Source organism: Mycteria americana, chromosome 1 (assembly GCF_035582795.1).
Source record: "Mycteria americana isolate JAX WOST 10 ecotype Jacksonville Zoo and Gardens chromosome 1, USCA_MyAme_1.0, whole genome shotgun sequence".
NCBI lineage: Eukaryota > Metazoa > Chordata > Aves > Ciconiiformes > Ciconiidae > Mycteria > Mycteria americana.
The window spans coordinates 22,783,264-22,798,148 of NC_134365.1; the positions used below are offsets into that span (position 1 = coordinate 22,783,264).

At 41.2% G+C, this 14,885-nt stretch overlaps 1 protein-coding gene across 1 annotated transcript in view; it reads left to right on the forward strand.

The window, feature by feature from the left end:
• Window positions 1-1,023: 1,023 nt before the first annotated feature.
• Window positions 1,024-14,885, forward strand: part of MOV10L1 (Mov10 like RNA helicase 1) — a 37,393-nt gene continuing 23,531 nt past the window's right edge. Inside the window, exons 1-8 of the mRNA XM_075491532.1 lie at window positions 1,024-1,108; window positions 5,046-5,230; window positions 9,791-9,947; window positions 10,361-10,473; window positions 11,307-11,497; window positions 13,056-13,196; window positions 14,077-14,318; window positions 14,452-14,647. Of these exons, the coding sequence (XP_075347647.1) occupies window positions 1,024-1,108; window positions 5,046-5,230; window positions 9,791-9,947; window positions 10,361-10,473; window positions 11,307-11,497; window positions 13,056-13,196; window positions 14,077-14,318; window positions 14,452-14,647 (1,310 nt within the window). The remainder of the gene's footprint in view (window positions 1,109-5,045; window positions 5,231-9,790; window positions 9,948-10,360; window positions 10,474-11,306; window positions 11,498-13,055; window positions 13,197-14,076; window positions 14,319-14,451; window positions 14,648-14,885) is intronic.

Here is a 14,885-nt window from a genome sequence, read left to right on the forward strand (position 1 = left end):
AGTGATGGCATTTGTTTTCCCAAGTAACCATTATGCGTGATGGAGCCCTGCTTTCCTGGAGATGGCTGAACACCTGCCTGCCCACGGGAAGGAGTGAATGAATTCCTTGTTTTGCTTTGCTTGCATGCTTTGTTTTGCTTTACCTATTAAACTGGCTTTATCTCAGCCCACGAGTTTTCTCTTTTACTCTTCTGATTCTCTTCCCCACCCCACCGCGGGGGAGTGAGCAAGCAGCTGTGTGGGGCTTAGTTGCCGGCTGGGGTTAAACCACGACAGTGGTAACCACACATGACACCATCTTTAATGTCTCCTCAACCCCTGCCACCCTGAAACCCTACCGAAGGAGGTCCTCTCACCCTCCTTTCTGCCAACGGTCCCACCATTCGGCCCTAGCAGGAGAGGGCCCTGTGCCGCCTGTGGTGAGGAGCCAGCGCGCCGGCCACCAGGGCGGCGGGGGTGACAATACCCCGCTCCTCCCTGGGTCCGCAGACATCGTCTCCTCGGAGCCGGGGGCAAAGGCGCCTCAGAGGGCCGTCTCCTCACGGCGGGGCGGGCCGGCGGGAAAGCGGTCCCCTCACGCCGGGGGTGGGGCAGGCAGACGGCCCCTCAGCACGCGCACGCCGCCCCCGAGAGAAGGCAGGAGGTAGCCGGCGGCGAGCGAAGTGGGCGGCTACCGCTCGACGTCCCGTAACGTCAGACGTCACGGCCGAGGCGCGTGGGCTGCGGCACGTGACATCAGGGTCGAGGCGCGGGGGCTGCGGCGCGGCTCCCACAGCGCGGTGCCGGGCGAAACCGCTCGCTCCCGCCCCGCCCTCCGGGCCGCGCGCCTGCAGCGGGAAAGGCCGCACCGGCCCGTAACACCTCCCCTCCCCCGCCCCATGGCACGCGGCGTGGGCTCTTTCACGTGACCAGGAGCGAGCAGCGTGATTGGCCGGCGGCGTCGTGGGGGCTTGAAGCGCGGCTGTAGGAGAGGGCGGTGAGGGGGTGCCGCGGAGGGAGGTTTTTGTTGTGGGGCGCTCGGGGATGCTCGGCCTCTTTTCTAAGGTGCTCTCCTACTTCTGGAGACGTGCAGGTGACAAGGAAGGAGATGAGCGATGGGCGGCCTCAGGTAGGAAGGAGTTCCTGGGCCTGCTGTAGGTTTGTGGTGCCAGATGCAGGGCCTGTGTGCAGCTTCAGAGCCTTGAGGGTGTTGGTGGTCTCATCCCCCACGTGAGGGGGCTGAGTGAAGACCTGTTTCCTTAAGAAGGGAAATCGGGAAAAGAAGACAGCTTTTTGACTACAGAGCATGTGGGAGTGTTCCTAGCAGTACTTTATTGCTATGTTTCCTGAGTAGGACAGGTTACTGTTGCTGCTTAGAGTATGGAGTGAGGTGTAAGAGGAGTGTTGTGGTGGTGGGTGATGGATGCTTTGGGCTTTCCCTTGTACTACTGTCTTAATAAATAAACCTTCTTCATCTTTCTTGGACTGTAGAATTGAGATGGTAGTGTAGCTTTGATGTTTTGAGGTTCCAAAATGGTGTATTCTTAAGATGCTTTTAGTAGTGTTATTCAATGTAGCAAAAAGTGCTTTTTCATATTTATGAATACAGAAAGCAAAAAAGATTACTTAGTGTATTAATACTCTTGATTGTGACTGTAGTTAATAACATGTTAAAAATCTAAACTAGCCTTACTTCAGTCCAGTTTTAAGCCTGAAGTTGTAGTGCAGTGCTGTTTGTGTGATATGTAAGTAGATACTACTAATTCAAAAGACTTGAAACTTCTAGGTCTCTGGAGAAACAGCACCACATCTCAGTGCAGAAGTGTATTAACTATAATATTATATAAACAGTTTTGAAGAATTAATTTGTATAGCTTGTTTACTTTTTCTGCTTTTTCAGTATAGAAATCTTAAATGTGTTGGATTCCACATGCAAACAATGCTGAGAACTTTCTTTTGCTATGGAAAATCTTGAAAATAGTTGTTGGCTCAGAGCTTTTGGGAGAAGCTGTTTAGTTTCCAGGTATTTTTTTATCTCAAGTTTTTTCAAGGTATTTGAATATATATATTCAAGTGCCAGATCTTGCACCTGAAATGGGGTAATCCTAGCCTGGCTGAAGAGAGAGCTTTAGCTGGAACTCAGGGAAAAAAAAAGAGAGTTTATGACCTTTGGAAGAAGGGGCAGGCAACTCAGGAGCACTACAAGGGTGTTGTGAGGCTGTGCAGGGAGAAAATTAGAAGGGCTAAGACCCAACTTGAAATGAATCTTGCTGCATGCTGAAAAAGACAATAAAAAATGTTTCTATAAATACATTAACAGCAAAAGGAGGGCTAATGACAATGTCCATCCTTTATTGGACATGGAGGGGAAACATAGTGACAAAGGATGAGGAAAAGGCTGAGGTACTTAATGCCTTCTTTGCCTCAGTCTTTAATAGTCAGACCAGTTGTTCTCTGGGTACCCAGCCCCCTGAGCTGGAAGACAGGGATGGGGAGCAGAATGAAGCCCCCATAATCCAAGGGGAAATGGTCAGTGACCTGCTACAGCACTTAGACACACACAGGTCTATGGGGCTGGATGGGATCCACCCAAGGGTACTGAAGGAGGTGGCGGAAGTGCCCACCAAGCCACTTTCAATCCTTTATCAGCAGTCCTGGCTGATTGGGGAGGTCCCAGTCAACTGGAGGTTAGCAAATGTGACGCCCATCTACAGGAAGGGCTGGAAGGAGGATCTGGGGAACTACAGGCCTGTCAGCCTGACCTCGGTGCTGGGGAAGGTTATGGAGCAGATCATCTTGAGTGCCATCACATGGCATATACAGGACAACTGGGTGATCAGGCCCAGTCAGCATGGGTTTAGGAAAGGCAGGTCCTGCTTGACTAACCTGATCTCCTTCTATGACAAGGTGACCCACCTAGTGGATGAGGGAAAGGCTGTGGATGTTGTCTATCTAGACTTCAGTAAAGCCTTTGACACGGTTTCCCACAGCATTCTGCTGGAGAAACTGGCTGCTCATGGCTTGGACGGGTGTAAGCTTTGCTGGGTAAAAACTGGCTGGATGGCCAGGCCCAAAGAGTTGTGGTGAATGGAGTTAAATCCAGTTGGCGGCCGGTCACAGCTGGTGTTCCCCAGGGCTCAGTACTGGGGCCAGTTCTGTTTAATATCTTTATCAATGATCTGGACGAGGGGATGGAGTGCACCCTCAGTAAGTTTGCAGGTGACACCAAGTTGTGCGGGAGTGTTGATCTGCTTGAGGGCAGAAGGGCTCTACAGAGGGATCTGGACAGGCTGGATCAATGGGCTGAGGCCAGTTGTATGGGGTTTAACAAGGCTAAGTGCTGCATCCTGCACTTGGGTCACAACAACCCCATGCAATGCTACAGGCTTGGGGAAGAGTGGCTGGAAAGCTGCCCAGAGGAAAAGGACCTGGGACTGTTGCTTGATAGCCAGTTGAATATGAGCTGGGAGTGTGCCCAGGTGGCCAAGAAGGCCAATAGCATCCTGGCTTGTATCAAAAATAGTGTGGCCAGCAGGACTAGGGAAGTGATTTTCCCCCTGTACTCGGCACTGGTGAGGCCGCCCCTTGAATACTGTGTTCAGTTTTGGGCCCGTCACTACAAGAAAGACATTGAGGTGCTGGAGCATGTCCAAAGAAGGGCAGTAAAGTTGGTGAAGGGTCTAGAGCAGAAGTCTTATGAGGAGTGGCTGAGGGAACTGGGGTTGTTTAATCTGGAGAGAAGGAGGCCGAGGGGAGACCTTATTGCTCTCTACAACTACCTGAAAGGAGGTTGTAGAGAGGTCAGTGTCGGTCTCTTCTCCCATGTAACAAGTGATAGGACGAGAGGAAATGGCCTCAAGTTGCGCCAGGGGAGGTTTAGACTGGATATTAGGAAATTTTTCTTCACTGAAAGGGTTATCAAGCATTGGAACAGGCTGCCCAGGGAAGTGGTTGAGTCGCCGTCCCTGGAGGTATTTAAAAGACGTTTGGATGAGGTGCTTAGGGACACGGTGTAGTGGTGGTCTTGGCAGTGCTAGATTAGTAGTTGGACTTGATGATCTTAAAGGGCTTTTCCAACCTAAATGATTCTATGGTTATACATACAAATTGGGGGATGAGAGGCTGGAGAGCAGCCCCACAGAAAGAGATCTGGGGGTTTGGGTTGATGGCAAGTTGAATATGAGTCAGCAGTGTGCCCTAGCAGCAAAAAGGGCCAACCGTGCATCAAACACAGCATAGCTAGCCAGTCAAGGAAGGTGATTGTCCCACTCTACACTGCACTGGTGCGGCCATACCTCAAGTACTGTGTGCCCTTTTGAGCACCTCAATATAAGAAGGACATCAAACTATTAGAGTGTGTCCAGAGGAGGGTGACCAAGATGGTGAAAGCTCTCTAGGGCAAGACTTAGGAGGAGCGGCTGAGGTCACTTGGCTTGTTCAGCTTGGAGAAGAGGAGGCTGAGGGGTGACCTCATTGCAGTCTACAACTTCCTCAAGGGGGGCAGCAGAGGGGAAGGTGCTGATCTCCTCTCTCTGGTGACCAGAGATAGGACACAAGGAAAGGGGATGAAGCTGTGTCAGGGGAAGTTCAGATTGGACATTAGGAAAAGGTTCTCCACTGAGAGGATGGTTGGTCACTGGAACAGGCTCCCTAGGGAAGCGGTCACAGCACCAAGCCTGCCAGAGTTCAAGGAGCGCCTGGACGATGCTCTTAGTCATATGGTTTAGTTGCAGGTAGTCCTGTGAGGAGGAGGAGGGAGTTGGACTCTGATCCTTATGGATCCCTTCCATCTCGAGATATTCTGTCATTTTTTCATGCAGCTTAAAGAATGTTGTTTTTACAATGTAGTTTGTAATTAACTAGCTTCCTTAATTGTTTGAAACCATAACTTGCCATAAGACTTCATGACTTAAATATGAAACTAATTAGTTGGCAACTGTTGGTATTTTTAGTTGAACAAGAGAATGACTTTTTGATAGAAGGGATAGCACTTTTAGTAGCATGCATTACTTGTTGCATAGTTCTGTAAACAAGTGATTATGTAAATACTTTTCCTCTGGATGCAGGTGATAAAGAATTAAAAACTGTACAAGGAGTAGTGACAAGATTTTGTCATGATTATGGGATGATAGATGACACCATAATCTTCACAAAGGATGCTGTTACAAAAAATATGCCGCTGACTGTTGGACAGGAAGTTACCGCCACTGTTGAAGAGGATAAAACATCAGGTGGCTTGAAGGCCATCAGGGTAAGATGTGACAATAGATAGTTGTCTCACTTTCTCTGTAAATCCCTTGAGACTTTCTTTTGGAAGTCACTATAGTTTTAGCCTCCCGAATTCTACAGAATAGGAGAAATTGCCAGTCCTTCACCTAGTGGTGATAAGTTGTTTTGGTTTTTTATTACTATTTTATTCCATCTCCTTTAAAATGTTCCTTTAATACTGATTCTCTGAATACAGGTCTAGATGTAATGAATTGTCAACTACTGGTTGAGATAATTGCATCAGAATTTGCTTAATCATACCTAGTTCAAATCTCTCTGTATTAACTTTTTTGAGCTTCGAAGTTATGTTATTGTTATATGAATATATAAGAAAATAAAAACAGGGGCTGCAAGTTTACTCTTTTTGCACAGAAGTGAATAAGAACAAATATTTCAAAACTTCCTGTTGTAAAGAATCGGCAACTGAATGTCATGGAGAGTTATAAAAATGGAGATTTCGGTACCTTTATTGCTTAACACTTCATTTGTAAACCTACTTCAAGCTTGATTATACATTGCCACAACTTTAATTTTTTTGATTGTATCGGCTCAACTCTCAGGTGCCTGTGATAATCTAGCTGAAAAGCTGAGCCAAGTGGCCGCTCTCCATCTAGATATTATGTAAATATGACTGGCACTTCGAAGACTGACAGCAGTGCAGAAGCAGTTGATAGATGGGTTCTGTACCACCCAGTTTCTTGGCTTGTATCTGCTTGGCTTAGCTGCATTATAGTTTAAGTACAGCACTAGACTAGTGTGCTTCATCTAATAAACTCACCCCAACCAGAAGTCTGAGCCAAAGCTTAAGCTGCTTGTACAGACCAAATCACAGTATAACTAGTTTAAAAGTTAACTTGAGTTTACTAGTAAGTGGATGTTTTATAATTAAGTATCTTATCAGCTCATGTGGTCTATAAAGACTGTAATCAGCAAACATAGTGGCTTCAGGGATCATGTTTCAGACAACAGTAAGGTAATGATTAGCTGAAGTATGCTAATGTATGTAGTAATCTTATTAGTAAAGTTCTGATAAGTAGGTTTAAGAGTGTAAGTTAACCAGATTGAAGAATTTGTCATTACTATGTTAAATTAGCAAATGATACATAAATTGGGGAAAGGAGGTCAAAATCCTGCATTGATTAGCGTATGGTGTTTCTGATTCCTCATGCCTTTCTTTTATGCACCATCCTGGTTTTGGTACTTCAGAGATGTTTTGGTCAGTTGCCAGCAGTGTCCAGACATAACTAGCTGTCATATGGAAGTGAGTTTGTACTATTTTGACACATTCAGTAATTCTGTTCGTACCAAGTGGCATATATTAATAGAGTGAATTGCAGTTTGTAACTGAAACTGCTAGTATCTCTGTGGTAACATACTGTACACTTTTCAGAATTAGTCTGTTGACCAATCCTGAAACTGTTCATACTAATGGTAAGAGACATACCTTTAAAAATACTTTAGTCTGTCACCATGGGATTACTGCTTATTTATATTTCTCTTCTGTTAGATGTGGCTGTTCTCCTGATGATAAACCTGAGCAGTTGAAGGTCCACTGTATTTTTCTGTGCACTCTTTCGAAAAAGAGCTTCACGGCTTTTAAGTAAGGTCGTGAATATCAGCAGAGGCATTGACATGTCTATAGAAAACGAAGTTGTATGGTGTACTCTCTTCCCTGCTCTCTAGCCCCCTCAAAATTTGAGGATTTGACCCATCTGTTCTAATTTTCCTTGGATTCTGTCTATATGAACCCATACAGATTGCATAGGAGAAAGTTTTATGTTCTCAGATGTTGAGAACGTCTCTTGGTGAATGTGAAGATATGTCTGTCAGACTGGAGCAAAACATAGATTTTATTTTTTTTACAGTGAGTTTTCATGTCATTGAAAGGAATACCATGTAATAATAGTTCTTTTAATGCAATATAACAATATTGAATAAAAAATAAAGTTACATATAGTTTAACTGTCATGTTCGCAAACTCTGAAGTAGGGGTAGGCATAGGCTATTTATTACTATCTTCAATGGTAATATTTATTATGTTCAACAAAATAAATCATGTAGAAATTGGGACCGTAGTATAGTTCAGATTGGACCAGACTTTAGGAGGTCTCTAGACCAACCTCCTGCTCAAAGCAGAGTCAGTTTGTGGTCAGATCTGGGTGACTCAGGGCTTTATCCAGTCAGGTCATGAAAACCTCCAAGGGTGGAGGGAGACCGCACAGCCTCTCTGGGCAACTTCTTCCAATGCTTGACTCTCCTCATGGTGAAAAAGTTTTTCATTATATCCAGCCTGAAGAGTTCTTGTTTCAGTTTATGCCCACAATGAAGGTCCTGTGTTCCTGATGAACCTCCCGTTAGGTAGTGGATAGGGCTGCTATTAGGTCTGCCTGAAGCCAGGCTGGACAAGCCCATCCCTCTCAGCTTCCCCTCCCAGGGCAACTGCTCCAGCACCCAACCACCAAAGTGGCCCTACAGTGAAGTCATCCAGTTGATTGATGTGTTTCTTGTACTGTGGAGGTCAAAACTGCATGCAGTATTATAGATGCTATCTTAAGAGTGCTGAATAAAAGGGGATAATCACTTCCCTTGACTGGTTTCTTATGTCACAGTGTATTTTGTAAGCTTTCTGAAATAAACTGATTTAGACTAGTAATTAGTCTAGTCTAGACTAGTACACCTGTTGTTGGGGTTACCCTTCACTTGTATAAACAGTATAGCATTTAAAGTGAACAGTGTAATGGTCACTGTAATGGACTGTGCTGGGATAAGATCACCAGTCCAGCTGCTAGCTCCACAATGGGTATATATACCACCAGGTACATAGAAAGTGCCCTTGTCTTAGCCAAGGATGAGTCTCCCTGCATAAACACTATGTAAATTTTCAGCAAGTTCTCTCATGTGGAACTTGTTGCAAGTTCCTTTGCTAAGCAAGTCTCCATTGTAAGAGTAGCCAACTTGCAGGCTAGTTCAGGTAGTTTCCCTCACCAGTTTTATTTTGGGATGATGCCTTGGCATCTGGAATAGGATCCATGTGATCAAGGCAAAGCAGTTAATGTTCAAAGTGTTTCTTCTTGCTCTGTAATGTGTGTGTTCTTTGTGAAATTGTGTCTCCGAGAAGTGCACCACACAAAGGTAGTAATATAATTTAACAAGTGTAAAAGTAGTCTTAATATTTATGAAAAGTGTGGCTATAGGAGGATTGTTTTCCATTTGTGCACGAATGCTGATCTGTAAGAGAAAGATGGCACTGTATATTCTTTTGTCAGTGTATTACTTTTTTCATATTCTGCATTAATACTCAGAGTTTCTAATCTTCATGTAGAAGTGAAAACACGACAGCTAACTATTTTTTTTTTTTTTCTGTCCAGTTGTGGTTTTTTAGTTACTCCCTTACCTGTGTTATTCTAGTTCTCCATTCAGTTTCTTTATTCTGGTTGTGAATTTGTAAACACTTGGCTTTCTGAAATAAGCTGTTAATGTAACGATCTGACTTGTACACTTATACTACAGTTCATGGAAAAAGTTGTCCACAGGCATTTCATTCATTGTATGTGTTTAATCACTGCAGAGATACCTTGCACACTTCATACGTGCTTTCCTACATCCTTATCCTCATAAGACTCACAAAAGAAGAATTTGATACATCCTTCTCCTGCTTTATTGCACAGTGTAGTTTCTCTACATACCATCTAGAGTCAGCAGTTCTTGCTTAAAAGTAATAAGTGCTTCTGTCCAGTGGCATTGGCATTGTTACTGGCCCCGACAGTCCTTATAGAGAGCAAGGAAGCTCTGAAGAACAAATGTTTGGACTGCAGAGTGGAGACTCCTGAACCCATGGTGGTGGTGGCCCTTTGGGAGCAAGGAAGAGAACTTGCAGTTCTAGGAATTCTAGTAATTAAGAGCAAGAGATACTATAACCTTGCCCCAACATAGCTGGGGGGAATAAATGGTTTGTATACATCAATATTTGTAGCTTGTGTTCTGCAGAGGGCTGTTAAGCAAGTAAACTTACATTTGAGGTGGTGATATGGAGAATTGGTAAGAAGCAGCTCTTCCGGGTTTTTTTTATTCAAATTATTACAGAATGACTGAGGGGCAGTCTGAAATACATATAGTGTTTATAAATAGCATCTTGAAAACTTTTTTTTTGTTTGTTTTCTGAAATAGCGATGTTCTAGTTCTTGTGTACAATCAGATTGCTGGGGAGTTGGGGGGGGGGGGGGGGGAGGGCCTTGTCAATAAGAAGAAAATTCTTAAGTAGACCTAAAGCAAGGGAAGCATGAGAAAGATTTGACAAATCAACATGTAATTATACTAGTTGTCAGTGTTGCAGCATCCAGCAGAATTCTTAAAAGAGAAGTTACTTACAGTTTACTAATGTTTTTTGTGTACAAACATTAAAAGCTACAGTGAGTACAGAATTGTCTAATAAGGAGGTTGACTTCCATAAGCAGTTGGAATTCTGATATTTATTGTAGGAATATGTTTAACGTATAATTCTAAGTATCAGCTGTTTGAATGTTGATGGTTTTTGCATTCATAGGTAGATGCTGTGCAGAATACAAGGGGAGACTCCAATCCTACTTGTGATGCTTCTGAACTAAATATGAAAATATTAATTGGCAATATTACCTCTCTCTCAAAGGATGGTGGCTATATTAATCAGAATACTTTTTTTGCGATGGAAGATGTCTGTGAAGGTGTGTAGGGGCTTTCTTGTTTGCTCTTCCGTAATTTTTTTAATATGTACAATAGAAATACATTCTGATAAACTTGCAGTCCACATCCCAAATAAGTTCTAATAGACTGTATGTAGCGAAACAAACAGAGATTTGGGTGAAGAAAGCTATCCGTTCATTCTCACTGAGCATAACTTGCATGCAGTCATGTAAGCATAAGTTACATGTAAGCAAGTGTATTTTACTGCTAGCATCTCTTGCGTAGTTTGTCATAACCTACTGGGGGAAGAACTACAAAGATAAGTTTGAACTCGGTGCATCTGAATAATGCATTGTTCTGGCTGATCATTTTATTTAGCTTAAACTGGTTCTGTATGGGAGTAATGCAAATGTCATCAGTAGCAATTAAACTTGAAATGTTCTGTTTTACATAGGTTTCAAACCTTGTGAAGGTGACTGGGTGCAAGCAAAATATTTTATTAACCCGACAACATGGAACAGTGAAGCAGTTGCTGTAAAGCCTTTGAGGTATAAGCGAGTAGACAAGGTAAATATCCTGTACGTTGTTTTTGGCAAGAGGAATCTTGTGTGAAGTGGCATTTTGAAGGTGGTTTTAAGCTGCTAATATTGGTAGATCTTCTGTAACACATCTTTAAAAGATAAAACATACCAACTCATCCATTTATAGGGTTATTTCTAAAATAACAAAGCTTTTTGAAAAATCATACACATTTTGGTTAGAACAGGAAGAGTAACTAATTTACTGGCTATCAATTGCTGATTTGGATGCTTACTGTTGTTTTAGTTACATTGGTTGTAATGAGGATGTGTGGATTCTCAAACTTTTTTAAGAAGTAATGATTGTGGAATTTATTATGTTTAATTTATCCAATGGCTTAAAAACAACCATTGTCCCTTTTTTATTCTAATGAAAATATTTGTTCCCTATAGGAATACATATATTAGTTTTATGGTTTATTGTATTTGTCTTAACTGTATATATTGAATGATATTTGCATGTCAAGCATAGGAAAAAAATTTCTTCTCCTGTGACTGCTAGTATTGAAGTATAAATTAGATAAGTTGGTAAGTCAAAGACAGGTATTGTGATTAAGTCAAATGTATGTATTGTAATATGCACTTAAGTGGAACCTAATGTTTATCTGAAGTACTTGTGTCTCTTTACGCTTTTAAATCTAAAGACAAGCACAGTGATTCTAGGTTAGAGCTGTATGTTTACCTCCCATGAATAACTGAAACTTCAGAATGCAGCTCTGTTAATGCTAGCATGACTGTTGCAGGTAAAAATGATGCAATGATAGTATGCCTGTTAGCTTAAGCAGATAATATCAAGTAACACTAAATAACAAACTGTTACAGGTTCGCATTTCTAGCATCTGTGGAAGAAGTGGTACAGTAGATGAGAGTATATTTTTCACTTTGGATTCACTGAGACTTCCTGATGGCTATTCACCTTGTAGACATGATCTAGTGAACACGATTGTGGTAGAGAGCAATCAGTCGTGTTATATTTGGAGAGCTCTCTGCTTGGTGCCAGTCAGCCAGGATGGGTAATATTCATTCTTTCATTCTCTTTCCACTTAACAGCTAGAGATTAATTGTGATTATGTAGCTTAAATGTTGTCATGTTTAAGTGAGAAATACTGTGAATTCTTCACTAGTTTACTAGAAGGCATTGGGAAGATCAGAGTGTAATATGATTTGGCCCTCTTTTTCTTCCTTTCCAGAAGGTGGGGACATCTGTGCTTACTAGATAAGCAAAACTAGTAGCAGCTGAGCTCGGGGATATTGCTAGGCAAGGAAAGAATTTTGCATGGTTTTGTTACAAGAATGCCAAGCTCATGCTCAATAAGCTGTTGACCAATTGGAAAGTCCAAAGGAGAGCAAAAAGGACATTCTGATACCTCTGAAACATAGTCTTTGGGAGAACTTGCCTTGTTCAATCTCTAGGAAATACAGCTAAGGGCAGTACATATGTCTTCAAAGGAACTATGAAGAATGGAATAAGCTGTTTTCACTGGAGATAATGGATATAATAGATTTAGACTCTACCTAGATGAAGATTGAAGTGTTTACATCACTTTGCACAACAGTAAAATTTGTTCACTTATTTTTTCAGTTGGACCTAGTCTTAATGATGGATTTTATACAGAAAATTATTACTAAAGCCAAGTTACAAAAGTAGACCTTAGGGTTGATTTCTCAGTTTTAGTGTATTTCCTACCATACAAAAAAATTGGGGCAGCTTAAGCTGCAATGGGAGACATCTAGTGGGCTTTGCTAGTAAATTGATGTAGCTAATAAAGAATAGCTGCAGTCATTTTCTACTTTATTATATTAGATAACTAAGGAATACTTAGGGTGTGCAAATATTGGCGAGGTTATTAAAATATTTCCAAGTTATCTTTGTGCCACTTTATCTAACTGAATAGTTTCTTAATTATAGAAACAATTTTTTAAAATGGTTTCTACAGGTAGCTGAGACCAAGAGGTTAGAGCTCTGGCAACTGTCTCAGGGAAGAGCATGTGACACTGATGAAAAATGCCTATGAAACCAGTAGTATGTGTGATAGTAGTTTTTAAGGGTGCTTTTTGTTTTTCAGCTTTTTTAAATTTCTTCCTTCAGTTTGCTGCTTTCAGATTGTAGCAGTAAGCAGAAGCCATAAGTGCTGGGGTGCATGTTGAAACACTTCCAGTCTGGCCATTCTGTCTCTTAAGCTCCAGTGCTAATCAGGACTCTTGCTAAGGAGCTGCTCTTTGTGTCTTGGTTCAGCTTCCAAAGAGATCCATAACAGCTTCAGTCACCGATTGATTCAGCTCTTCAGCAAAGTTTAGCTAGCTTCTTAATCATTTTAGTCTTGTATCCAAAGCTTTATGCTGGTTTATTGTGCTGCTGACAAAAGGCTTGTTGTTTTTAATTTGATGCTTAAATTAGTAAAGGTAATCTAATTGCCTTGGAAGAATAAGTAGCTAAGAAAGTTAACCCTCTCACCTGCTTCATCCTAAATACTGTGCTTTGGTATATTGATTCTTAAACTTGTGTTAAATCAAAGATATTTGCTGAGTCTATTTGTGTTTCAAAATTGCTAGCTAAAATTATTTTTACAGACAATCTCACTCTAATGGAGTCAATCTGGATGAGCCTTCTGAAAACTTAATGAGAGATAAAGGAGGGTTGGAAGTATCAAGAATGACTAATTTTGGAACTCTGAAGCAAGGAGAATCTAAAAGAATGATCATTTGGATAGAGTAAGTCTTTCTGATTGTTCTAAGCTTTCTCTTTCCATCACTCCATGGTCTGTAAACCTGTCTTTCATACAGAAGCCTCTTATAGTTGAGTCTTGTGGTTCATGGTCTTCAAGTAACCCCCAAATACTATGGAATTAAAGAGAATTTGGTATTGAGTTTAATGTCTTTAGGATAGTCTTTTTATTGAGCATCTAACCTTGCAGATAGTGCTTTGAGGCTCCCCAGTCCTATGTCTCTTTTCAATCCTAATAAAATACTTTCTAGAATGAGAATTAAAGTAAGTGCTTTTACTTGTAAGTTTAATTTAAACTGCAGATACACTGTTGTCTTCAAAAAAATCTTAGAACAAGAGGACTGTTACATACTCATGTATTAAAAGCAGATGTTTTTTTCTAATTGTGGGGTTTTTTTGGTTGGTTTGTTTGTTTGTTTTTAACTTGGATGCTGAAGAACTATGTTGATGTATCCTTGAGGGCTTTTTGTTTTGGTGGTTTTCCTTTGTTTTTTGGTTTTTTCACATCTGGGCATAGAGGCTCAAATGAAGTCACACCTGAGTACCCTCTATTTGTTGCTATGTGCTCTTTCCTAAGAGTTAGTTACCCAATGATAAATTTTAAGTTACCATAGCTTTTTTTTTTATACACAGTATTTCTGTGTAGCTTCATATGTAGTTGATATGATCTAGAAATATTAACACTTAGCAGAGGTTCTAGTCCTCATGAGTTAAAAGCAGCAGTGCAATTTCTTTCTGATAGTGGTTATGAAACTAACCTGAACTAACCTACTACAGACAGTTGTATTTGACTTCCGGTAGAATTAAGCTTCCCAACAATGTTAACTGTGCATTTAATTATGTAATTAATTACATAACTACTTCTAGGAATAAAGGGAGTGTACCACAGTCCTTAATCAGCTGCAGATTAGCTGGATGGGTGAAAGACAAGCAATTCAGTTTTCAGATTCCTCAAAAATGTGAGAACAGTCCAGAACCATATCTGTCATCTTTTCCAATAAATCAAGAAAACCTCTCAAAATCTGCAGTTAATTCATATAACGACAGTGGAGGAACAACATATGAGTCATTGAATAATACATCCATTATGAAGAATGGAGTCATTCCAGGTACAGTGAGATGTTAACACTTGAATGCTGAGTGTTAACTCCTCAGAAGACCTGTAGGTTTGTTTGAGAAGACTTGCCTATGCTAGCGATAGCAATTGTGGTAACAGAATTTATTATAATCTGTTTACTACAGAAGGAGTTAATTCTCAGGATACAAATTTATCAAGGACAAAAGAAAACTTTTCCTTGTTGAAAGATGAAAATCTACATAATGGAGAAAATGAGCAAAGAGAAGATGTAGAACAACCCATAAAGCACGTCAATATTTCTGGAGAAACTATCATACCACCAGGTGGAAAAACATTCGTAGTGATCATATGCACAGCTGTGTAAGTATTTCCTTCCATTGGTTCTGATCAATACAATGGAAACAAGCCATAAAAATTGACTTAATAGTTCCCTTATTGTGGACACGGTTCTCTTTTTGGTGTCGGATAAAGTAAGCCACTACATACTAGCAAATGATGTGGAAACCTATATTAGACCTTGAAAGTAGTTAGCATTTTAATGCTTGATTCTGATTTTTGTCAGAAGAAGAGGGTAGTAGTAAATGAAGAAATACGGTGG